At 43.8% G+C, this 27,207-nt stretch overlaps 1 protein-coding gene across 9 annotated transcripts in view; it reads left to right on the plus strand.

Moving 5' to 3' along the window:
* The window catches only part of GRIP2 (glutamate receptor interacting protein 2), a 496,366-nt gene that overhangs the window by 434,574 nt on the left and 34,585 nt on the right, over positions 1-27,207 (plus strand). For all 9 annotated transcript variants that reach the window (XM_077325341.1, XM_077325343.1, XM_077325344.1 and 6 more), the window contains exons 9-14: positions 355-524; positions 2,019-2,147; positions 3,295-3,447; positions 6,887-7,073; positions 17,726-17,871; positions 20,808-20,888. In XM_077325341.1, coding sequence (XP_077181456.1) covers positions 355-524; positions 2,019-2,147; positions 3,295-3,447; positions 6,887-7,073; positions 17,726-17,871; positions 20,808-20,888 — 866 coding nt within the window. The remainder of the gene's footprint in view (positions 1-354; positions 525-2,018; positions 2,148-3,294; positions 3,448-6,886; positions 7,074-17,725; positions 17,872-20,807; positions 20,889-27,207) is intronic.

Consider the following 27,207-nt stretch of genomic DNA (forward strand, 5'->3'; position numbering starts at 1 on the left):
TCTGTGCTTTAGCAGTAGGATATTTTCAGTGTTCTGTAGACGCCACAGATTGGGTGGTATGTTGTTGCCCTGAAAATCCCAGTCACTACATTGGTAATTTTTGGGAATTCTGATGAACTTTAGGAGAGGAGGATCAACCAACTTTTAAAAATGAAAACCCAGCCCATTCTCTGGGTAGTTAAACACCTAGGACAAGACTTGGAAATACCTGGCTAAAGGTATGGTTGGAAGGTATGATATAGCAGAATGTCACAATAACTTGGTTAAGCTGCACGTGAGAGGAAATTTGCTGGGTTTTGAATTGCTGTTGTGATTGCCAGAAGTGACTCCTCTGTTTCTGTGTTTCTTCTGCAGATGTGGGGCTTTGCATGTGGGCGATCACATCCTTTCCATTGATGGCACCAGCACAGAACACTGTTCGTTGTTAGAGGCTACCCAGCTTTTAGCTGCAACCTCAGAAAATGTAAAGTTGGAGATACTACCTGCTCACCAGAGCAGACTCCCTCTCAAGCCTCCAGACACAGGTATGGACCAAGACTAGCTGTAAAATACAAAGCATTGCTTCTTCCTCTGGGATGCTGATGCATAATAGCTATACTATAGGCCAGGGGTAGTCAAACCGCGGCCCTCCAGATGTCCATGAACTACAATTCCCATGAGCTCCTGCCAGCGTTCGCTGGCAGGGGCTCATGGGAATTGTAGTCCATGGATATCTGGAGGGCCGCAGTTTGACTACCCCTGCTATATAGGCCTTGCAAAACCATACTAGAGCCCTTGTTAGTATCTGAGGAGTTTCATTGAGACAACGGCGTAGCATGATAGATGAGGTAAAATAATTTCCAGAAACCTAAGTACGATTGAACAATAGCCCTCTTATTGTGAGTAATCCTATTGCATATATTTTTGATTGCATGCGAGTCACCCATGTCTATTAGATATAGATACTCAGTATGGCTATTTAAAATCAGACATAACACTTTCAACACAATTCTCGGGCAAGGCTCTTCTTTTTATCCAACAGTACAAAGTTTCTTTTAATTATGAATTGAACTCAGGTCCTTTTAACCTTGCACAGACCAATAGCCATCCTTCACGGATGAGATACACTCCACAAATTGAGCCTTCTAATACAGTTTAAAATGCTGGTTGCACATACAGTGCCAGATAATATGGAAGGAGAGCTCTTTGTCATTTCGGGGGCACCCCCATGACAAATGACTGCCCTGGATACCTGTAACCTTAAAAATATTCCTGTGGATGACTTAAATATCTGCAACACATTCCCTTTGTCTGCTGCCCAGCATATCCGAAACTTCCATGGTCAATTTATAGCAATATGAGTCAGCTGTTTGCAACTATGTCTCTGGCCTCTCTCATCTCTGGCTTTAACAGGGACTTTTTTGCAGCTGAACACAGTTTCTAATCTGCAGGAGGGGAAAAGGAGGAAAGCTTCAAACATTTGTGCCATTTAAATGGCCCCTGGTAGTAATCATTCCCATGTTTATATGCTTTTCTTGCTGGAAGGGGAAACAGATTAATCCCATGCCCATTTTAGTATGTTACCACTACTGCATAGCTAAAAGAAGAAGAGTTGGTTTTTATACCGTGCTTTTCACTGCCTGAAAGAGTCTCAAAGTAGCTTATAATCGCCTTCCTTTCCTCTCCCCGCCACAGGCACCCTGTGAGGTAGGTGAGGCTGAGAGAGCTCTGACAGGACTGCTTGGTTAGAACAGCACTATTAGGTCTGTGAGGAACTCAAGGTCACCCAGCTGGCTGCATGTGGAGGGGTGGGTAATCAAACCCAGCTCTCCAGATTAGAAGCAGCTGCTCTTAACTGCTGTACCACACTGGCAGAATTGATGCGGGCTGATGTATACTGCCGATGCGACTTGTGAGAGTGGTTTTGTAATGATCTTCCAGTAGAGGATAACCAGAAGGCTTGCTTTGTGTATTCTGTATGCTTATGTCTTTCCCTCTGGCTTCTGCTTGCATTATTTCCTGCATAATGCTGGACACAGTCAAAGTGCAAAAGAGTGACCACCACCATTGTTGGGATCCTTGTGTCAGCAGCTACTGCCACACTCATCATCCAGGGCATTGCAAGACACCCACCTGGAACCAGACTTCTAGCCAAGATTATTGCAAATGTAAGGAAGGAACCTTAATATCTTTTTCCTTCTCTTTTGATCTGCACTTCCATATTTGGAGCTGGCAAAGGGCACACAGCCAGACTTTCAACTAGTTGAGGTCCAAGTATCAGAGAAAGGGAAGAATCAGTACACTTTACAGGGGTGGGTGGCTAGCCTGAGCTGCTGCCGTATTTCCATAATTATGTTTATTGAGCCTTTTTTAAAGAAAGGTTTATGAATTAGTAAAAAGTATATCTTCATGTAGAGTTGTTTCCCACCCTGAAAAACTATTTTAAATTAATTGGGGTTTATCCCAACCATCCATGGACTTTGTGGAGTAGGTCTTTCTCACTTTCCCCTCCCATTGCAGTTAACCAGTTGCACCCTCCTGAGTTTATTTCTGGGGAGTTTGCAGACTGCTCCACAAGTGGAACTCAGGCCCAGTCAGAGGGGAGGGGGCTTTGAATAGGAGGGAGGAATTAGCAGAACCGTGGCTCAACATACGCAGGCAAAAACCTTTTCAGCCCCCCCCCCCAGCAGCTCAAAGGTTTAGCCACAAAATCAGACAATAAAACCTGTTATCTTTTTCTCTGTTGTCCCAGTCCTGCTTTAGTTGCTCCTCCAGCAGGCCCATTGTGCTCTAATTCATTCTCAGTAGCTGTGGAAATCCGTCTCTTCTTCCCTCATCCCAGCTCCAGTCACTGAATATAGATTACCATCTTTATGGATACAGACTGCATCACTGCTGTATTCTGTATGGTGCCACAGGCACAGTGAATATGTGCAGTAGTAGCCATACAGATCTCAAATTCTTCCTTGAATGATTTTCACAGATTTATAATCTGAAGGCTAAGAGGTGTACAGGAAATGATATGCTCTGATAATGTGAAGCATGCCAAGCTCACTGTCCCAGAGGTCAGTTGTGGTGCCAGTGTTCTGCATGAAGGAAAAGTTCCTAATAACAATTCTTAACATTGTTTGGGGAGGAGGAAATAACTTCTCCTCTCTGTATGCTCTCAGGCAACTCTGTGGTATATACGAGCTGATTAGGAGTCAGGAGCATTGGAGCATGTTAAATCGGGTTAAAAGTTGGTGTTAGCAAAACCAGCCAGATGGGTTCGTTCTGACCTTTCGACTCTGACTCTGGCTGTTTTGTGCTGTCCAGCCCTTGTAGCTGCCAATTTTTCATCTCCCACAATGAACACGTCAGGGTTTGCGTGCCAGAATTCCAATACTCTACCTCGGAGCAACCACACCATGAGCCCACGGGCCACCATGCTGAGGAGAAGACAGAGGAAGAAGGAGCACAAAAGTTCACGTAAGAGGAACGGGCATTTCAAAGAGGGAGAGCAGGGAGGGCTGCTGTGCTTGTGGCTGCTTCAGTAGACTATTTAGTATGTCCTTTACATTTCCGTCTCACTTAATGGCTTTTATTGCTGGACCACAAAGGGAGAATGAATATCTGTCTTTTTTTCCACTGTCCTCTGTGATTCACTGCCTGGATCTTTAGTGTCCCCTCCCACCTTCAATCCCCAAGAAACACTAGTAAGGCAGTCACCTTTTCTTCCCCACCTCATCTAATGTTTCCCTAATGAGGAACAAGCATCAGTCCATTCTGAAAGCACTCTCACTGCATCCACACCACATTGGTGTTTAGCAGTCATTTGCAATTGGAGTTTTCTGAACCATTGAAAACTGTACCGTCTATTGAGGAATGGATCTAATGGTACAAACTATTCTTCAGGGTCAGCCTCCAAGAGAAGTGGTTCTGTCTTCAGCAGAAGCTGGCTTGTGACACCATGAAACCACCTTCTCCCGGACCGCCCTTTTTGGTTTGGAATATACAAATTGGGTTTCTTAGACAGTAAGGTAAAATAAGGTGCTGAATGGTCTTTTAAATGTAGAAATGCACAAGCGGCTTTTCAAACTTCATTGCTTGCCAGGAGCACTGGGATGGGGTGGGGTAGGCAGGATCTGAACAGGAAATCAGTGTTCGATATGAAGGCAGAGATTAAGTTGCTCAAGAGGAGGAAAGGCACTTAATTAATCCTACGAGACAAAATCCACATTAAAGGTAAAGGTAAAGGTATCCCCTGTGCAAGCACCGAGTCATGTCTGACCCTTGGGGTGACGCCCTCTAGCGTTTTCATGGCAGACTCAATACGGGGTGGTTTGCCAGTGCCTTCCCCAGTCATTACCGTTTACCCCCCAGCAAGCAAGCTGGGTACTCATTTTACCGACCTCAGAAGGATGGAAGGCTGAGTCAACCTTGAGCCGGCTGCTGGGATTGAACTCCCAGCCTCATGGGCAAAGCTGTCAGACGGCTGCCTTACCACTCTGCGCCACAAGAGGCTCTTAAAATCCACATTAGATCCTTTTAAAAGATACACCTGGATTCTTCCTGAGAGGCCTTCTAGTGAATCAGTAGGAGCACAGCTTTACAGTGGAAAGTCTTGTATTTCTACTGGGAAAAAAGAGACTATCCCCTCCAGTTTGGCAAGCAATTGAATATTCCTAGGGCAGAACAGTCTTTATGTGTCCAGCTGCATGTGCCGGAAGAGGGAGGGGAAGGTAAAAATGGCAACTGGGAGAAAACCAAATCTCTGCCACTTGGGATCAGATGACGGACAGGCTGACACTGTAGCGAAGATCCTGACATGCCAGGATTTGTAGGGTTTGTGTGCCCTTTCCTTAATTATTATCAAGAAATCTGCTTTAGTTTCAGTCCTGGCCCCCATTTCGTGGCATGAGCTCCTGGAGGAGATCAGGGCCCTGTCGGAACAGACTCAGTTCAGGGCCTGGAAAACGTGCTCTTCCACCAAGCTTTTGGTTGGGGCCAGTGATCCTGTAACAGCAATTGGCGCTTCCCCTGGATAGCCCCCCAAAGAGAATTACTTCTGACAATTTTATTTCTGAATGAAATTGCATGGTTGCACCAGGATGTTTGTAGTCTTAATTTTTATGTGTTTATTAATAATGTTTTTATTAATGTATATGTTTTATTGTTGTTAATGAACTCTTGTTGTTTGCCACCCTGAGTTGCTAGGGTGGGTGGTACATAAATTAAATAACAACAACAATGATAATAGGACAGTGTTGTGCAAGCAGAAGTAAGGTATAGCAGTGGTCCCCAACCCCTAGTCCGGAGACCGGTACCGGTCCGTGGCTCCTCCTCGTTCTCCCTGGCTGCTGCCTCGGGGGCTGCCCTGCCACTCTGCCACCGGCTCACCTTTGGTGCTCTCCAGCGGCTACCATGGCTGGGGCTCCCCCTCGATGTGGCACTGCACAGCTGCTGCTAGCAGCACCTCCCAGCAGGCGGTGGAAAGTCAGCAGGAAAGCAAGCGGAGCAGGGGCTCAGGCAGCGGCAACGTCCCTCGGCAAAAGACTACCCCCCCCCCCGGGCCTCAGTAAAATTGTCAAGCATTGACCGGTCCCCGGTGATAAAAAGGTTGGGGACCACTGAGGTATAGGATCCAAGCTGAAAAGGGTGTGAGGATATGAGCTCACCTAGCTTGATCTCATCATTTCGCAGAAGCTAAGCAGGGTCAGCCATAGTCTAGTGCTTCGGTGGGAGGCCACCAATTAAATCCAGGGTCATGCTGCAGAAGCAGGCAAAGGCAGACCTCCTCTTAATAACTCTTGCCTTGAAAACCACATGACATCATCACTTATCACCAAACCTCAGTGGCAAGTTACATCCTCCTGAAGAGTGCTAGAGGCATGATGCAAGCTGGTCCCATACAGACTGAGGCCTTATTTGTGTGATCTGTCCCCCTGCAAAACAGAATTGCAAACCAGTGTTTGTTCGAAGTTTGGAGCTCTGCCCTGTAGAGAAAGTGCACGCCTGAACTTGCCTGTTTAACTATGGTGGTCTGCAAGAAACAACTAACTGACTTGTACTAGCCAAAAGGAAGAGGATGGTGCAAATGAGCTTGAGGCTGCTTCAAGGATTGTGGCTTTGCATATTGGGTTGCATCTAGACTAAATGGGTAGTTTCTACCAATTTCTCCTTTCTTGCTCTGCAGAATTCCCCTCATTCTGTTCCTGTGGGTCCACTGCCCCCTAAGTGCAGCATTTCATAGACATCGGTCTTCTGCAGTGGAAGGAACGTTCTAACCCTGTGTCTGAACCAAGACAAAGCCTTAAATGTATAGTGGGAAAGAGGCATGCACTTCCAGCTGTACCCTCCCTCATAGAATAGTTATCTTAGGTACAAGCCCAAGGTCATTCACCTGTTTACTCGTATGGTGGGTTATTTACATATGTAGGGCTTAGCTTTTTCTCCCTTCAGGCTTCTCTTCTCCTCTTGACCGGATTATCCATGCAGCAGTGTAAACACCACAATAACTTATCTGCTTTCCCTGCCTTTGAGCCTTCAAATTGTCCCTGTGCCCATGTGCCCAGTATAGATGTTGCACAGTACTGTAATGAAGACTTTTATTTCAGTAGATGATGGTGTACGTCAAACGAAAGCAAAAATGATGGATGGTCATCCTGTTTTGTGGGGTGGATCATGTATACGATGGTTGATGCAAATTCTGACTTGCGCAGTGTGGAGCCATTCTGGTATCTGTCATTGAGTCTTATTAATGTCTCAAGCTCTGCCGAAGGCAGTGCTTAAGAGAGACATTTTGCTGAAAGAGTAGCAAGTTTATACTTGCAGATAGCTTTGGGGTAGGAAGAGAGTGCTGCTACCTATGTATCTGCAGATGCTCCAGAGAACTGTATTGCTAACTTGAGTGTGTCTCTTGTTTCAGTGTCACTGGCGTCCAGCACAGTGGGTCCAGGTGGGCAGATTGTTCATACAGAAACAACAGAGGTGATTCTAAGAGGAGATCCCTTGAATGGCTTTGGACTACAGCTTCAGGGGGGGATCTTTGCTACAGAAACACTCTCTTCTCCCCCCCTCATCCGATTTATTGAGCCTGACAGCCCAGCAGAAAGGTTAGAGACCTTGCCCTTGAGTTTCAAATGATGATGATGATGGCATTTCCTTTAGTTAATAGAGGTGTCTCCCACACAGAGAGGTCACTTTTTTATTACCTTCCTCTGGATTCTAATTGTTTGTGACTTGGAGCTCCAGCATTCATCAAGGGGAGTATTCCTTACTACTCCTAATAGAAATCTCGTGCCTGCTGTAAAATATTCACCAGGGGAAATGAAACAATGAAAACATTCATCAACACTTCTTTGTGTGGCATTTAACACCACTTGCTATGTTGCTGTGCCAGGTTGTACCACATAATTTTTCAGCTTGTGTGTTAGCAAGGAGTATTGTGGTTTTAGATTTCACCATTCCAAAGTATCATACCATGAAAGAAGTGATCAAAGCCCATTTAAATCACACTATAATCTTTTTGGCTGGTCAGCAATATGACCGTTTACGCACTGGAGGTTTCATGCTGGGCTGCAGGCTGGAGTTTTAGTTGTGGCAGGTTTCCCCACCTCTTCCTGTACCCACAAGAAGGAGCATTTGGCCCAGTGCACCTCATCTGCCCCCGATTTGTACTCCTGCATGAGAGCTGGGGCAGTGAAGTGCCCAGTGCATAAACGGTCAATGGGGAACCCAAACGGCACTCGTTTGTGGCCTAAATGCTTACCACTCTGCTGTTGCACCAGAAAGGTTGCCTTCCTTCTGAGACAATATCCACTGTCTCCATGAGAACAAAGGGCTTGCATCTTCTGTGGAGCAGCCGGTAGCATTTTAGAAGAGGCATCACAGTGCACTTTGATTATGAATAATTAATGACAAGGCCATCATGTTGGGTGATAAGTAAGGGGATATTGCTCTTAAAGATTTTCCTATTTGCTCCTTGGAAGATATGACGGGGTGCTGATGGAGGTGGTTTCACCGGTAGCCAGTGAAGGGTGGCATTTTGTTACAAAGAATAAGTTAGTTATCTGTGTGTGTACAAGCGTGACTCTTGTTCATACAGAAATGGGTACTATTTTATGCTTTTATTACATTTTTTGCCATTTCTCTTCTGTGGAACTCAGGGCAGTGTACAAGTTTCTACTTCAGCACCCCACTTTTTAAGCCTCACAAGAAACTGTTAAGAGAAAAAAACAGAGTAGCCCAAGATCTCCACTGTTCAAATCTGATGCTGTCTGCCCCATTAAACAGTTACAAATGCTGATGTGATTGGTCTGAAGCAAAACGTTGCATTTCTGGCTTCCTGCAAACTGTCCCACTCCATGGCCTCCATCTTCAGAGTGTTTTGTCCTCCCTCTCATGAATTTTCACTAGTGCACCCATTTGCTGCAAAACTTGCAGGCAACCTTTTAATGTAGTCTAATTTATTCTTCTGAGCGCAAGCCAAACATACCATACCCCATAATCGCTGTTCAAGATTTGCTTCCTCTCAACAGCAAAGAGAATCAAATTGATCAGATGGTATAAGGATCTTAGTAAATTCAGGATATGTCTGAAATTTTTAGTTTCCGTAATATTAAAATTCAGTCGAGGGCAGAAAAAGAGAATGGGGGCAGAGATATTGATGAAAATGCTGTCTTTTCACAGACTTTCCCTAGATAGAAGAGGGTGACTAAATGCTCAGGCCCCTTTTCTTTTATTTGAACTTGAATTCATCCAAGTATTGCTGTATTTGTTCCCTGTAAATTTGGCAGACGTGAGCTACATGTACTGTGAAGTTGCCAGGGTTTTTTAAAAGAAAAATAATAATAATAAATGCATTGGGCATTATCAAAGCTTGCAAACCCAGGGGGCTTGGAAACAGTCCAATTTGTCTTGTGCTCTTGCCAAGCCAAAAGCAAGAGCAAAGTTTTCTACTGCATTGCATGGGCTTGCCTGATGCTAGTGAGTCATGCACGTCATTTTTCCTCTGAAATACCAACCCAGCAGGACTCACTTTGCTATTAATCCCATTCGCGTTGATTGTGGGGAATAGTCTGCACTGTTGTTGGGCTTGGCTGTACCTGGATAGAATACAGTGTCAGGGAGAAACTTGGGCTTACCCTCCACAGTCTGTTCCATGCTTCACTGTGTTCTTTTTATGTATGTTCCACGAGAGAATCATGGTAGCTCCTGTTGGGGACTGCACTGTTTGTGATGCACTGCAATGAAATCACCCCACTGGCCATGCATGACGGCTCGCCAGATGCTCAATCAATCTTCTGGTTTTGCTGCTTGCTTGTAACTGCAAGCATAGAGGGCTTCCCAAAGCCACCATCTTTTTCCCCTTCATTTTCATTCTTGCATTTGGCCCCAATCATAAATTGGATTCATTTTTGTGTACATCCTCTTTCTCAGAGAGGATGTGTGCATGTTATGAGTGTAGATGTACATGTATGTAAGATCCTGCTTTGGAGAAGGTGAAGAATGAGGGATTACATGCATGGCTTTTGACTTCTTCCATCATTGAGGTTTTACGTATATATTCAGCAAGGTAATCTTAATCTATTCATTCTTTATTTTCCCCCTGACAGAACCATTCAGAATCTTTCTTTTTGTAACCTTGGGAGGCTGTGGGTTCTTGTTGATGGCCCTGGAGTCCATTTGTGCCTAGCGTGACATAACCCAAAAACACGCCAGACTGGAAAACCTTTTTATGAGTTGTTTTTTTTTTAGCTGAAGCAAAAAGAAAAAAAATCACAGGGGGTCTAAGTGTCCAAAGCTCCTGTGCCCCGTATAAAAGGTTATATAGGGTTTTATACATCTACCTCATAGGGTGGATGGCTCAGATGCCTGGGTAAATACAATAATTCCACTCCTTCAGTGTCATCTCCAGGACTACTCCCGAAGTCTCCAGGCTGGTCCTAGAGCCTGTAATGAGGCCTGGGGTCACTTGGTCAGCACTCACCCCCCAAGTTTACATTATACAGAGCACATTCTTCCATCTTCCTCCTTCCCAAGGTGCTGGAGGTATCCAGAAGGATTTGTCAAGGCGACCCCTATATTTCAAGATATCTATATGGTGCCTTGGGTTCAGTGTTAAAACTTATCTGAACCACATTCCAGAGAACAGCCTAGTGCTGACTGTTCTTCCCATTTACAGGCGGCTAAGTGTCAGAAGTAGGCATATAGATTTATCGTTCTCTTTCAGTGGACAGTAGAATATATAATGGAGAGTTAAAAGCAAACTAATACGCAAAATCATAGTCAATTTCCAGTAACCTGATACTCAAATAATAATAATTTCAGGAATGTGTTATCACTACCCTATCATTGTGGGAAGGGGCTGCCTTGTTCTTTTTAATGAAAGGTCTTTACACATTCTACAAGTGTAGATTTTTTATGCGAATGAAATAGTTAGCTTGCATTAATAAACACTGGTTAACTTAAGTATAAAAGTACAACAGTACAATAATTACATTTGCTCCCCAATTACTCTGGAATGATTTTATAGGTCCATAGTTTGACACCACAAACAGTCGGGGCCATAATTTGGGATTTCCCAAAGAATTCTTGTTTTCTTTTCCTTGTGATAACCTCAGTCTGGATTTTGTATGATCTCTGGTGAATAAGCAGGGGCAAAAGCAATATGCATTTATCCATATTTTGGTGCCTCAGGGTTTGCTGTTGTGGTGTTCCATTTCCGGGAGGCAGAATCCCAGAAGCCTATTTACTGTCTTCCTCTTCCTCTTCAGTGCTGTCTTCTTCAGAGCTGATGTCATTATTCATACAATCATTGCACACATTTGTGCCTCTGGAAACAAATCTGTTGACCCAGTTCTGTGCACATGTGCGGGAGGCTGTTCTGGCAGTCACTTATTCATGCATGGTAGGTGGTCAGCATGAGGCCAGTGAAATGTATATGAACCAAGGCAGCCATTTTGAATACAAAAAAGAGTCTTTTTTATTAGGTTAAACAGTCTAAGAGATGAAAATGTATCTCTGTGTTTCTTTCTCCCCTAAAGTTGCTCTAAATTCTTCTCAGCTAGTCAGAATATGGACACTGTATTTAATTCCTCTTAATTAACTAGAACAGACAAAGCATCAGGCAAAGGTCATCAGTATAATTTAAGTAATCTTCACTGGTGCCTTTTCCAAATGCTATAAAACTAGCATACAAAAAAGTTAGTGTATATTAACTATAACCCACCCACCGCCATCGCAGAGCAGCTCTGATCTGGATCCATGATGTCAGAACATATTTGGTGAATGATCAGTATAATGCATCTACTTGGGTGCCTCCAGGACAGTTATGTCCCTCTTTTTTATGGAGCAAATTCTTAAGAGCCAGTCAAGCAGTCGCAGACTGTTAGATCACACAGCAAAACATTTTTGCTGTAAGGTAGAGAGGGATCAACAGTGCTGTATGAAAGTACAGAAGGAAAGAAAACAGTTTTGTAATATTTCTGTGCCCATGTTTTAAAGAATTTCTGTCAAACCACCTGAAGAATGTCCTGATTAGGACTGTTTTATTATGCATTGCTGAGAAAACACTTGATTTGAGGTGTGTGTCTTGGTAGCAGGATGCCAATTCTCCTTTCATTCAGAGCTGGACACCATTTCTCCTCCCCCTTTTAGATGAGAACATAGAAATCTGCCTTTATACTGAATCATATAATTGTTGCTTTTGGGCTTCTCAAAATGTTTGGTGAGGTTTGACAGCCAGATATAACTGACTTCATATTAAGTTATGAGGTGCTCCTGTATCCTCCCAACTTCCCCATGTCAAAGGTCAAACAGAGAACTGAAATTCCATCTATATCCTGATGACCTATGAGGGTCTCCAGAATACACGTGATGCCAGTGAGACCTGGGACTTAGAGATGCAGAGGCAGGTAGGGGTTGCTGCCACAACCAAGCTTGAAGAGTGATTTTTGTGAACATTTCAAGCTCAGGAGAGTTGGTATGGATCACTCTTGCCAGGATGGGAGGGGTTCTCTCTTTGATGACTGAATTTGCATCCCCCTATCCCAATCTTTACCAACTGCAGGGTTGTCTACTGGAGTCTTGTGCAAATGGAAATCATATGTTCTGTAGGGTTGCCAGTTCATCAGCAGGGGATAGGGACATAGGATTGCCCAATACAGATTGGGAAACTCCTGGAGATTTGGGGATGGAGCTTGGGAAAGGGAGGGACTCCAGTGGGGTACAATGTCATACAATCCATACTCCAAAGCATCCATTTTCTCCAGGGGAACTGCTCTCTGTAGTCTGGAGATGAACTGTAATTCTAGAGGGGTCTCCATGTCCCACCTGGAGGCTGACATCCCTGATGTTCTACCACTTATCTAAGGCCTCAGAACTTTGTACAGTTTCAGGTTGCTTGAAGAGCTGCCTTTTTATGGATTGGTTACATCCTGTTTTTTTTTTTTTTTTTTTTGGTTCCCCAATGCTGTGCTTAGACTTCCTGAAATTAGCTTAAAGAGTTGCTCTTGGTTCAGCAGTGGTGCCAAGTGTTCCCTGAAAGTAGATTTTACTCCAACTCAGGATAAGATTTCCATACTAATCCAGTAACATCATCATAATTGCTAACTTGTGTCCGCAGTTCATCTCCTCAGATTGAATATGGTGTGGCACAGTATAAACTGAGTGAGGGTAAGTAGTCCAGAGATAACCAGAGCACTGCTACAGTGAGAGTCCAAATAGAGGAGAGGCCATTTGATTCCTATCCCCTGAAGGACATTTTGATTCAGGTCAATGCTTCGTATCAGGCTGTGTTTGGAGAGCTAATTTAGCACAGAGAAGGTACTTAATATCTTCTATTCAGTATCTGTAGAAATTAATTTGTATCCCATCTGGTGTCCAGTTCTGACTGGCCTGTTGAAGCAAAAGGTACATTGAGGACTCTGTTCCAGCTGGAAGCTGCTTAAAAGTATCTGTCTCCATGCCAACTTCCAAATGAGGGCCAAACTTGGTGTGATACACAGCCATGCATTTTTCCCGTGGCATTTTGCTTTCAGTGAAAATCAGACTCCGTTGGCTGCAAATCTGAGAGGCAGAATATCTGGGGAGGGTGCTGCTTAAAGCTTTCTCTTTTTGCCATTTGTTCCCAAACCACCCTTCCCAGCTGCCTTATCATTTGTGTTGGAAAAGGGACGGGATTTGTGATGTACAAGTAACTGTAGCCAGGGAGTGGAATACATCTGCACAAATAGTTTGATCCAGAGTCATTCACTGATAACTATGATATTCATGTAGTTAAAAAACTAGGGCAGATGGCCTGTGATGTCTCTCTGATGATGGGATGATAAACACGTGGAACCCATTTTCAGGTAGCCAGCTCTAGTAGGTTATCTGTTGAGGTTATCTGTTGAATGCACACTACTTGTCCCTTGTGTAACTACTAAGTTGCAAAGAGAGGTCAGTCACTTATCCAAATTGGTGATGTGATTTAATTTTCATAGTATTGCCCACTGTTCTTTACAGCTGAGCCAAATGTATGTGATCAAGATGATGGTGATCATTTGATGATTCTATAGGAAAAACATAACGAAGGGTTGGCATTGAGGGTCGCCTCCAAGAGCATGAAAACCATCATTGCAAGATGCTTCAAAACTTAATCTAAGCACCTCACGGAGTTGTGAAAATAAAATGGGGGAGAGGGAAACGGTGTAAGCCACTTTAAGTCTCCACTGGGGAGACAGGCAGTGTGTAGACCATCAAAGTTAGAATTGCCAGAGGGCAGTTCGTTCAAAATGTAAAACAGGTTCTTTTCAGAGTTAGTGACCATATAAGTAGTCCAAGAGCATCATGGTCTGTGGCAAAGCTTCTTAGTCAAGTGAACTCTATCAGAGTCTGAGGAAGAGTGCATGCACTCGAAAGCTCACACCTTGAATAAATCTTTGTTGGTCTTAAAGGTGCTATTGTTGTGCTACTTCAGACCAACATGTCAACCCACTTGAATATATCAGAGTCAGTTCAGTAGCTCAGTCTGGTAGAGTTGAATTTTCCCGTGGAAAATGTCTATCTTATTACTTTCAGTGAAAAAAAGCTTGACATGTCTCTAATCTTTGGGAATATTTCAGTGTTTTACATTTAATGTTTAATGTTAATTGCAAATAGATTATAAATTATTATTTATTTACTATTATTATATTTATATATCACCCTCCCCTGAGGCTCAGGGCGGTTTACATGGAACTGGAGAAAAACAGTACAGATAATATGATAAATTGAACAATAACAATAAAGGTAGAACAATATAACTAGTAAACAAGCCCGCTGTATGACCAATACAGCGGGTGCTAGATACTAACAGTATTGCGGGGGTTCCGTGGTCGGTGGGCCAAGGCGTGGGAGGCGGTTCGTGCCTCTTGGTGACCGCGGCTGGTGGGTGCTTCTTGGGCGGCGGCCTGATGGCAGGGGCTCCCTCGGGCGGCGGGGCCTCCCCCAGGCGGCGGTCTGACGGCAGGGGCTCTCTCGGGCGGCAGCCTGACGCGGCGAGAGGTGCTTTGCGCCTCTCGCCGTGTCAGGCCGCCGGCAAGAGAGCAACTGCAGGAATCGGCCGGGCCAATCGGCAGGCGCAAAGCGCCTGCCAATTAGCCCGGCCGATGGTCTGTCCAGAGGAAGGGGCCAATCGGCACCCTTCCTTATCCCGGACAGAGCCCGCCCTAACTCCTCCCACAAAGCCCTTATGGCTTTATTTAGTCCATGGCGCCCATGGTGCCGCGGGCTGTGTTAAGATAATGGAACAAACATGGTAAAAACATGCCAAAAATGAAGAAAAAATGTTTTTTATATCCAGCATTTCACTACTCAAAGAAGTCTCAAGACAGCTTAAAATCACCTTAACTTAATCGCCTTAACTACCCATGTGGGACACAAGTCAAGAGGACAAGTGGTTGGCTGGACAACTGCCAGGGCCTTGTCCATTTCAGCCTAGGAGAGAAGACTGAAGTGGTCCAAAATAGGTCTCTGAGATGGTTGAGGGATCTTTAGTTCACATTCTGCATCAAACCTGGTGGAAAGGTCCTGGCAGCAAGATTTTGTCCATGAAATAGCTCACAAAAGCCTCACCGCTAATATCCAATTTATTTTGGGACAATCCAACAGATGTCAGTGATCTAATTGTTGTTTTAAATAATTGTGCTGATTGCGAGCTCATGGAGGCAATGGCAGCCACATATAATTCCATCTTAGTGTCTTTTGCTGCCATCTCATAAGCATTCGTAAGTGTCTTATAAGATGTTCTTGATGGTTCATCATAAGTTTTCCACCAGATTTGTTCTAGCTGTCTCAGCTCCTGTTTCCATTTTCGCAGCTCTGGTGTGTACTAGAGAGCTGGTTTCAGACAGGAGATGAGAAGGCATCAGGGAGCAATCTTGTTGATGGTCCTCTCCCAGTTCATTGACTGAATTGCACATCCATTCCACTGGGATTTACACAGAACTTCCAAACAGGCATGCTCATATAGTTGTTCATATAGTTGTGAAAAAACAAAATTCCATATTTTCTGTACAGAGAAAAGGCTTTCCAAACCTAGCCCAGTACAGCAGCCACAATATTTTATACTGGCCTCATTCATCATGCTACAGTGTGTTGAATCTTTTTTTAAGTTGACCGTGGCACCTATCTTCAGCAGGCAGCAGCCAATTATAATTTCACTTCACAAAATTTTATAAACCTGGATGGTGAAGCATTCTGTTAACTCTGTTCATTCCACTAAAATGATAGATAAAATGCTTGTGACTCAAGGTTATAAAACTATCTAGTCAAGGCAAGTATAAAACTTTGGAAGAAAACATAAAACTCTTGCTGAGACTTTTTCTTACTTGCCTATGAAGTGACTTACTTGACTGAGTGATGGGCTTTCTAGATCATGGAAACTCAGATGATGCTGTTTACCTGGATTTCAGTGAGGCTTTTGACAAGGTTCCCCATGATGTTCTAGTGGGCAATCTAGAGGGACTATAGACTGGATTTTTGGTGGGTTAGGTAAATAGGGAACTGGTTAGAAAATCACACCCAAAGAGTAGTTGTCAGTGGTTTCATCAGATTGGAGGGAGGTGAGCAGTGGGGGTACCGCAGGGACTTGTACTGGGTCCGGTACTTTTCAACATTTTTAGCAATGATCAGGAGGGGGTGGAGGGACCGCTCATTAAATTTGCAGATGACACCAAATTAGGAGGAATAGTGAACACCTCAGAAGATAGAGTTCAATGAGATCTGAACATGCTGGGAAAGTAGGCAAATACAAACAAGATGTAATTAAATGAGAAGTGCAGAGTTTCTCATCTGGGTCACAAAAATGAGAAGCATGCATACTGGGTGGGAGATATACCTATACAGGGAAATTTCCTGATGGGATTCTAGCCTGAATGATCGCTATTGGCCAAGTGTAAACATAGCCAAGCTTCAACAATTGTACCAGTGCTCCAGGGCAGTGGTCCCCAACCTTTATTAGGCTGGGGACCGGCAGGGCATCGGGTCGCGCCCGCAGGGACCGCGCCCGCGTGGGCCACGCCCATGCTTCGGGCCGCACCCGCGGGCCGCGCCCGGCCGCGCCCACGGATCGGGCCGCACCCGCGAGCCGCGCCCGGCCGCGCCCGCGGGCCGCACCCACGAGCCGCGCCCGGCCGCGCCCGCGTGCCCCACCCACGGCTCGGGCCGTGCCCGCGGATCGGGCCGAGCGGGCGCGGCCTGCACGGGCGCGGCCCGGCCCTGATTCCCTGCCCGCCCTCCCGCAGTAAGTAGCTTCCCGGGCCGCAAGCTTGCGGCCTGGGAAGTTTTTTACTGCGGGGGGGGGGCGGGGAGAGGGAGCCGCGGCCCGGCGCCATGGCCTTTGCGGCCCGGCGCCGGGCCGCGGCCCGCAGGTTGGGGACCACTGCTCCAGGGGCCACTTGGCTTGGTCTCTTCAGCAGCAGAGATGCTGACTGAATAACTGTACAAGAAGCTCCGTTGGGTTGAGAAAAATCTTCCCCCTCTCCTAAACTATATTGACCATCTCTTTTTCAGCTGTTACCTGTCCTGAGCCAACTGGGAAGGGTGGGCTCTAAAAATAAAATTATTATTGTTGTTGTTATTGTCAGTTCATTAGTTGTCTCCTGGTGGCCTCCAGTTTGCAAATAAGGTAATAGGTGAATTTGTTATTGGCATCTAGCTCCATAGGGTTACTCAGCTTGGCTTGTCCAAAGACCATCTTAACTTACCGTTCTACCCCTGCATGTGTATTTTGGCTCAAGAAGAGGAAATTACAAGGGATCAATGATTATGCAATTTGCTGAAACACTAAGCTTGAACCCATTGAGTGATAGCTTCTGTATTACCTATGTATTAATCAGAGGAGTTTGTAATTTTTAGTGTCATAAATCTGGCTGCAGGTGGCTTTGGCTAGCTTAATGTGACTCTTGTCGTATTGAGCATGATTTCAAAACGGGCAATGATCAGTTTCCTATTTTTATGAAATTTTGACCTTTGTTATAAATCAACATAGCTTTTTGTGGATGATTTCATTAAAAATCAATACTAACTTTAAGAAAGCTATGGTAGCATATCAAGAACTGCCATCAGCATATCTTCCATGTGGATAATTTCTCTGTGCTGCATATCTTACCAAAGTCCACTGAATTTCTGTGTTGTTCATCTGACATCAGTGTACCTATCTTCTTTGAAATGTCATGTTTTTTTGCGGCATCTTTCTTTCTTGACTGTTCCTCTTCCCTTCCTTCCATTCTGGACTCCATAGGTGTGGCCTTCTACAAGTTGGAGACAGAGTACTTTCCATCAATAGTATTGCAACAGAAGATGGGACAATGGAAGAAGCCAACCAGCTCTTGCGGGATGCAGCCCTTACTAACAAGGTTGTGCTGGAGATTGAATTTGATGTGGCAGGTAAGGAAATAATTTTTCCTTGTTGTCCCAAATTTACTTTCCATTGAACACACATGAATCTGCCTTATACTGAGTCAGACCATTGAGCTATGCACCCCTCCCCTAAGGTAATTCTTGGTTTCACTCAATTCATTAAATCTGTAGAGTTATAGCAGCATGGAGGAGCAGAGGACAGATCATTTTCAGTTATTTGGCATTCCATAAACATGAATGAGGTCATGTTCTTAGTTCTTGGTGAATACATACTTCCAAAAACAGAATCAGCGGCTTTTCTCAGCTATCTAGTCTCACTGCAATGTACACATATACGGCAACATAGTTTAAAACTTCAATAAACTTCAATAGTCATGGAAGTCTAATGGGAGAAGGACTGAAACTCAGGAGTAGGGTATATGCTTAGTAGCTTGATGATCGGGGACATATCAGGTGTCAGAACCCCTGATATTTTAGACAGCAAGTTTGGGAAACATTTTATCTGAGAACTTGTAGAGCTGTCATTGATCAAGAGTTACCTATATTCAGCTACTTAGATCAGTAACTTGAGTATGAAACATGTTCTTGTATACTCTTTTGGGATACTTGTGATTGGTATTAAAGTTACAACTTCTGCCGCAAAGCATCTCCAGAATATGGCATGATAATGTATGCCTTGCTTCATCCTAGTGCTGCAGCAAAAAAAAGGCATAAGAGTGCATAGCAATACCAGTCATGTTGATTGTGTTTAGCTTGGGAAGCCATAAAGTCCCATCTGCAAATAACATGGTATGCATCCATTTTATTATGAAGCTTTAATCTGGAAATTGGCCTTGCCCATGTAACTTGTCAAGGGCCTTCTCCCTTGCCCACCTCCTAACAGTTGTCAGCCACCATCCCCCCTCATGGTTTTATGACCAAATAATTAATTTTAGATCTGTGATTTCTTATCACAGAAAAAATGAATATGGTTAGGCTTTAAGGGGAAATTAGTATGTAGCTAAGTTTAGTGTTCCCATTAAAACATTATTCTTTGTTTTAGAATTGCCATTAACTACATCCTTATCCATGGTTCCTCTATATATTTGTGAAACAGCCTGGGGGTGGAACGTGTCCAGCTGTCCAAGTTGGAATAGGGCCAATCAGCTTTGCTGGCTGCATCCTGATTGGCCTTGCCCCTGCAGCTCTCACCCTCTGTCCCTAGCCTCTAGCCTCTTTGCTCTCAGACACACCTCGGTGCCTGGAGCCAGTGCCTGGAGCCAGCAGTTGGTAAGGGGAGAGGTCCCTGGGCAATGGGTGGTGGTTGAGGGCCTGCTAGGCTTAGGCCTTCTAAAGAGGGCCTCTTGGTCTGCTAAGCAGGGCCTGCTAATGATGGCCTCCTGGCTTGCTGACTGCCTGCTAAGGAGCTCTGTCCTGGCCCTACTAACAAGCTGGACATCCCCCGCCCGCCCCACTTGATCTGGCTGCAAGCTGCGGCCCAAAGCTACCTTAAACGGCCTGGCTGGGGGCCACGGGAGGGGGACCCTTTCAAAGCCTGTTCTTAGAAATGGGCTTTGAACCTAGTACTTTAATAAATCCTCTTGTTTGCAAAGGGGATCACTGTTTATCTGCACTGGTTTATTTCTGGGCATAAAGTACACTGTACTATTTTTGAAGCTAATGTTCCATATGGCACACAAAGTGCAGAGAGATGTCAGTTATAATTTTAGATATGAATTAGGATTAACTAATACTCGTAGTCATTGTATTAGAAGAATATATATACAGTTCCCTAATAAGGAGGATGGTTTGGTTAATTAAACTTTGAAAGTGAACTGTGGTGTCCTTTTGTACCTGTGCTTTAGGGTAAAGGCAGACATAATATTTTCATTTCAGAATGGTGCAAATGCTATGAACTCACTTTTACTGCAATCTGAAGTTGTTGGTTTTTAAAAAATTTTCAGAGCCGAAATGTGTGCCAAACGCTTCTGTTTCATATAGAATGTCTGTCTGTCTTCATCAATTGCAAATGGGAACTAGATGCAGCTTCATTTAATACAATCTCCATGTGGGGAGTTGCCAAGAACCATTTCTGAGGTCATTTCTTTGGAGAATACGTATTGGCTGAGATGGAGGGTCTTAGTGTTTGTGGTGGGTCTTAGTGTCAACAACCATTAGGATTGTGCCATGTTAAACATAGAACTGCACAAATCAAGCCAATGCATGTAGTAAGAGGCACATAAATATTATAACCTCCTAAGCAAACATTTCTAAAAACAGAAATGAAGCTGCCTCATACTGATTCATACCACTGGTTCACCAAGGTCAGTACCATGTCCTTTGACAAGCCATTTGGAATCATAGGTGGGTGTCTTTGACTCACCTGCTCCTTTCAGCTGGGGACTGTATCTGGGATCTCCTACATGCAAAACATGTACCACTGAGTTATAGTTCCTGATCTAATGCGGTGGTCCCCAACCACCAGGCCTCGGCCCGGTGTCGGGCTGCGGCTCCCTCTCCCCGCCACTCCCCCCCCCCCGCAGTGAGAAACTTCCCAGGCCACAAGCAAATCGGCTGCCAAAGCGGCCAATTAGTTTGCAGCCCGGCAAGTTTCTTTTTGTGGGAGGGGGAGAGAGGGAAGCAGGACCGCCGGCACAAACGCATGCGCGGCCGCAAACGCACACGCACGGCAGTTTTGTGCATGCGCAGAAGTGCCACCCATGCGCGTTTGCAGCCGCACATGGTGCAAACGCGCATGGTGCAAACGCGCATGCGCAGCGGTTTCGCCAGATTGCCATCCCCCCCCACCGGTCCACAGCCTTAGAAAGGTTGCGGACCACTGCTCTAATGTATAAATGCCCTATGCTCTGTGTATACCTACTTAAGATGACTCCACAAGTGGGAAGTGCCTCAACAGCCTACCAAAACTATCTCCAACCATTTCAGTGACAGAATTTATCTCTTTGGCTTATTTTGTTCTATAGAATCTGTCATTCCTAGCAGTGGTACCTTTCATGTGAAGCTGCCCAAGAAACGAGGTGTGGAGCTTGGAATTACCATCAGCTGTAAGTATTGTTCAAGTTATAGTTACTAAGCAAGGTGGCGTAGTTTACACTTTTCTACACAATGGAAGAAGATGGGTTAGAGATACTATTTGCACCTAATACTTACTGGATAAATCACATTGAAACTTCTTAAACTGAGGAGATCAGGATTGCTGTTCCATTTCTTTCAGGATTGGTTTAGACAAGGGGAGAATTAGGCAGATGGCATTGTACTCCCAGGGTCAATTAATAGCCTTGGCTCTAAATGATAACTCAATTGTATTTCAAAATAAATCAAAGGTTCTGAAAGTTTTTCAAAATTAAAGGTCATTTTTCATCTTTTTCAGGAAGGTCTCTAACCAGAGACATCAGATAGTCTACTCATAAATGATAGTCTGCTCATAAATATAGTGCTCCAATAGAGCTTTAAACCGAACTGCTCTGAGAGAACAGCTCTAAGAGATTTGGGACTGGCCCAAGGTCACCCAGTTTACTACACGTAGAGCAGTGGAGAATCAAACTTGGTTCTCCAGATTAGAGGTTGCCACTTAACTGCTACAGTAGATGACTAGATACAGAGAGTAGATTCTCCATATAGAGTGCTAACAGAAAAACAATTAGACCTTGGTTTTTTTTGTGAGTTGGATCTCCCATGAGATGTAATTTTTGTATGTCCAGTCATTCAATTTGGTTTTCACCCAGTGCATCTCCTTCAACCAATCCATATACTGTCAGATTAGATTAAGAGCTACATCAAACATCTCCTGGCCATACTGAGTGGACTCCCCCCCCCCCCACCAACCTTCAGATTCTTGAGGAGTATTCATAAAAATGCTTAAGAGAGAATAACTTTCCATTCAACAGCCATAACCATATCACTGTCTCATTTACTGCCTATAAAATGGACTGACCTCATAGGGCCTTTGTGAATATGATTGAGATAACAATCTCAAAGTACATGGCAGAGATAAAATGATAAATGATTGCAATTTGTCCAGTGTGGACCTGCCTTTTTGATCACAGAGCAAGTCTTTAAAAAATTTAAACATTTCCTTTCTTAGTGTATGTGTTGAATAGTTGCAGCAGGATAATGTGGTGTGTTTGAGTGGAGTCAATAACTGACATTTAAAAATGTTATACATGCATATGCCTCTTTTAGCCTCAGGAGGATGATAGCTGGTTAAATTTATACACTGCTCTTAATTATTTGTTGAAATAGCTTCTCACAGTGCTGCTTGAGAGGGACTATGTACTCAGGCACAATTTGGGGGATTTTTTAAATAGATACTTAAATTCACTCTGTACGGTGTAATTTTGTAAAGCATTTGAATTTTATAGCAGCTCAAGGCCAATATGTACATCTGCTTTCGTTGTGATAAAGCTAGTGATGGGTGGACTCCCACCATGCTTGCATTATAATTGGGATGGGCAATGAAGAGCAAAAAATGAGGACAAAAATTATTCTTTTGCTCAGTTCAAAAATCACTTGTAGTTGCTAGCCCCAATTCATGTACCCCTAGTGGCTCCAGAGGGGGCTCAGTTACTGGTGGCGGGAGAATAGGAAAGCAATGTCTCTCTAGGTTGGATCCAGACCGAATGTTCCACTAGCAGAAGGAATGAGATGGTGGCCACTGATTTCCTTATCTTGCTACAGAGGTTCAGTTTGCCTCTCATGCTTTCCTGAGGTTCCCCCTTTGCTACAACATTTCAGAGAGATCAGGAAGGGGAAAGGCAGGAATGTCTTGTGCAAGAAGAAAACTTAGTCCGGATTGAACACTCTGCCTCTGTGTCTCTCCACAGCCTCTTGTTCTTCCTGGTTTCTCAAGTGTGTTTGCATTCCAGATACTGGGATTAGCCAAGCACCCTGGGAAAACTAAATGTCCCAGCAATCTTAGAACTGCAACACAAATGACAGTGTTCTAGAATGGGCAAAGAAAAGGAATCATAGAGAAGACATGAGACGGAACAGCTGTCCCCACATGATCCTATGTATTTGTTGAGGCCAACCTCTGTGTCGTCCCACTTTAGGCATAGAACTGTCTTGGCACTAAGCCCAAGTTTTGGAGTAGCTTCCCTGGAGGATTCAGTTGACTCCCATTTGTGGTTAATTTCAGTAGCAGACAAATCATTTTATTTGAAAAAGTTTGTAATGGCAAATAGCTTGAAATGTTTTCTGCTGTATATTTTTTACTTATTTATTTGGATCTGGTTATATTAATGTGCGTGTTTATGTGCATTGCTCTTTTCCCAGATTATATTTTCACTCTTATGTTTAGCTACCATGTAGGTTGCACAGTGGTAAGGCAGGATATGTTAAATCAGTTTGGAGGACTGGGGGGAATTTCTATTTGTCAAGGGCAGGCCTTTAGGGATGATCTGTTTAGATCCTTGCCCATCTCCACAAGGAACAAAACAAGAATCAATTATGCAAAGTAGTACAAATTGCAGGGTCAATTATGCAAACTAAAAGAAATTATATGAAACGTGATTAATTACTAAATTTATGCAGATTATAAAAATTGAATTTTTCTGGCACATACACGGAGCCACACTTATGAATATCCTCCCCTTCCTCCCACTCTGTGACAGTTATTGATGACCTCTGTGGAAATGCTTGAGAAGTAACAAGCTCTCTGACACATTAAATACAGCTGTCACCATCTGGAAGGTGCATTCAGAAGTGTGAAACTGATGAAGTAAAGTCACCTTGTGCTGACTTCACCGCATCAAAAAGTAATGTCTATATTCGCCATCAATCAAAAGAGGGAGGAGGGGTAGCAAAGTGTGGGGTAGCAACATGTGTACTCACAAGCTTCAGGCAGCCTGGTAGTCCTTTTATGAGTGAGCTGTGATTTCTTACAGATTTTCCCATTATCATTTGAATGTCTGGTTCTTATGTTACTGGAGACAAGTGTGAGAATGTGGTGTGATCGATCAAATGCTCAATAACAAGAGCACAATAAGAAGACTCAGTTCTATTTTATAGCTTGTGTTATCTCTTTGCTCTTTAAACTTTCTGTCAGATTTTTTTGAGAGCTGTACGAGAACATGTATTGTTGAGTCCCCCCATTGGGTACATAAGCTTTTAGGATATTTGCCTCCTTTCTAGCTTTAAGTGTTTGTAGGCCTGTATATGCAGTTCCTTATGATGTGCTGCCCTTCTTATTCTAATGAATTCTTTCATGGTTCTTATCTATAAAGTGGTTAGAGCCCTTAAAGTTTTATAGAATTCTAGAATACGAGGGTGATGGTATATTCATGGACCCCTAATCTCTCCCTCCATGATATTATAAGCTGCTAGGAGCAGTATCAATCCAATTGTGTCCCCTACGTTTTCATTTTTAATTCCTTTCTTCCTTTGACATTCTATGTCTTCTGAAAGACAAAAGAGCATTCAGAGTTTGCTGGACTCTGTAGTGTTTGGATCTTTTTCTTCTTTTTTTAAACCCACCTTGTTTCAGGGTGGACCCATTTGGTACTCTACTGATAGGTATGGAGATAGAGTGATAGTTAGTTAAGGTGATATCAAATTCCTATCAGTCATGTAATCAGGAGGTGCTGTCAGACAACTGGGATTCGTTAGCCATATGTTTTAGTTAACCGTTTTGCAAATTCAGAGAATAATTTCATTAATTTATGTGCCTTAGAATATGCTGGAAAAATGTATCTACCTGGACATGATAAAGAGCCAATATGATAAAGAGTATGGTGGTTAAAGTGTCAGACTAGGATCATGGAAACCCATTTTCCTCACAGGTTGGTTGGGAGGATAAAATGGAGGACAAGAGACTGAGGTAAGCTTTTTGGGAGGCCTCATTGTGGAGAAAAGTGGGATATAAATAAAGAACTGAACATCATAAGATAAGTTCAACCCATGGAAATCGATGGGGGAGATGGAATTTAACTATGTATTATGTGAACTTAACTACGTTTTATGTGAACTGCCCTGAGCCATATTGGAGGACGATATAAAAATCTAATAAATAAATAAAATATTTGTGACTTTCCCATTTGAAAATGGCTATATGAGCCAGCCAGTAGTACCTTGGTCTCGGATTTGGAAAATATAGCTGGATGTGCATATTCAACTGCAAGCACATTTAATGTATGGTTTCTCTTCAAAGTTAATGGATTCTTCAAAAGTATTCTAGTAGTCCAGGTATTTATGCTGACTGCTACTCTTTTGTAATTCACATCTGAAATGGATTTCTCCCCTGTTCATCAGTTCATTTGTCTGCATCTCCTTCACTCGGCTATACTTAGATTATTTTCTTTCTTTGGGTAGTTTCTTCACACCTTCTCCCTCCTAAGCACTTCTTTTATGAAATTAAGTTTTATAGCATTATTAGGCTTAGTTTAATTACACATGTCCCAATGGTTGCTTTGTCTCAATCAACAGAGGAAGGAGTTTTTTAACTAGGAAAGTCACTGGCGCATATGAGATATGTGCCTGAATTCCTCTGAGGGGAATAATTTCCCCAACTAAGTCATGTATCTGTGACATCCCTATCCACTTCCCTCCATCACAGGCAAGATTTCCCCTCCATTTTCTTTCCCTTGACTGGCAGAGCTGCCCTAGTAATGTGAAGAACTCTGGTTGTCCCACTCCGTCACAGAACAATATTTCAGCTATTGGTTCAGCCCAGGAACCTGAGGGAAGGATTAGCAGCTGCTTTGAATTTCAAAACTTAAATGGCATTTGGGTGTTTTGAAATTTAAAATAACAAAATATTATATTTAATATAGAGGGGAAGGGTCAGATAAAATCAGGGGTTGAAATTTCTGAGGTAAAGTCAGTACGTACACAGACTATAGGTCTACAAGAATTTCTTAGCGTGATTTAAGAAACATTTACATTTCTGTTCCTAAGGTATATAATATTTCTTTGTAATAATGCTAGAATTTAAGAATGTTTTTCTAAAGTGAATTTAAGAACATGCAAATAAAGACAAATGTTAATTGCGGGCAAGTTAAGAAATCTTTGCTTCAACTTCATGGCTTCTGTGCAGGCGCTCATGGAGCCACACTTGTACAGGCTGGAGGACTTGTAAACTAGACAGCCTAGAGGAATAATCTCCAGGAAGGAATTTCCGGAGATGCCCAGGAAGTGCCTCTTTGACCTGGCTTGGGGTCAAGCACCGGGTCATGTCTGACCCTTGGGGTGACGCCCTCTAGCGTTTTCATGGCAGACTCAATACGGGGTGGTTTGCCAGTGCCTTCCCCAGTCATTACCGTTTGCCCCCCAGCAAGCTGGGTACTCATTTTACCGACCTCGGAAGGATGGAAGGCTGAGTCAACCTTGAGCCGGCTGCTGGGATTGAACTCCCAGCCTCATGGGCAGAGCTTTCAGACTGCATGACTGCTGCCTTACCACTCTGTGCCACAAGAGGCTCTTAATGGAGATACTAAAGTAATTAAAACCCCTTGCAACAAGGAGGAGGCCTCTTTGACCTGGGTTCCATCAGAGGAGACTGATTTCTTAACTGAGGTCTGAGGGAGGCATCTATTTTGATGATGCAGTAGCCAGGATAGCTTAAGCCACCTTTAAGGGAAACTTGGATCTGTAACTTCTTAAGCAAAAAGAACCTAACCTATATTTTAACACCTGATAGGGCACATAAAGTGAGTGGAACAGGAGGATTTGCATTTCCCCCCCCCCCAGTTCTTTTGGAATCCCTTGCTCAGTCTAGCGCTGTGCTAAAAGTATGCTTGTAAACATTATCTTTTTATAAATACTTTATAATTTGGGATGCTGGTAGTGGTTCTCTATATCACAGACTCCATCACATAGACACACTATTTTAAAGTGGAGCCCAAAGAAGGGTGGAGGCTGGCAGTTGGCATGCAGGTATTCCTTCAGGGGCCTCTAGGCAGTAAATTGTTGGTAGACAATTTGAGTCAGTTGCATTATGCTGCAGACTAACTGCTAGCATTCCTAGATGAAGCATCGGTTCTGGATCCATTCCAGTCATGTTTCTGCCCTAGCCATGGGGTGGAGACGGTTCTGGTTGCCCTGACAGATGATCTCCAGTGATAGCTGGACCAAGGTAGGTCAGCGCTGCTCTCATGGCAGCATTTGATGTGGTTGATCACAAGTTTCCTTTGCCACCATATCAACATGGGGATTCAGGGGACTGCCCTTCATTGGGTGACTGCCCTTCATTGAGTGATGAAGGGTGACCTCCTTTCTCCATGATTGAGGACAGAGGGTCACTATCAGGGAAGACTAATCACTCCATCACCAACTCCCTTGTGGAGTTCTGCAAGGGGTGATTCTCCCTCCAACATCACTTCATATCCTTATGCGCCCTCTCACTGAGCTAGTCCAGAGCTTTGGGCT

Source organism: Paroedura picta, chromosome 3, assembly GCF_049243985.1.
Source record: "Paroedura picta isolate Pp20150507F chromosome 3, Ppicta_v3.0, whole genome shotgun sequence".
Lineage (NCBI taxonomy): Eukaryota > Metazoa > Chordata > Lepidosauria > Squamata > Gekkonidae > Paroedura > Paroedura picta.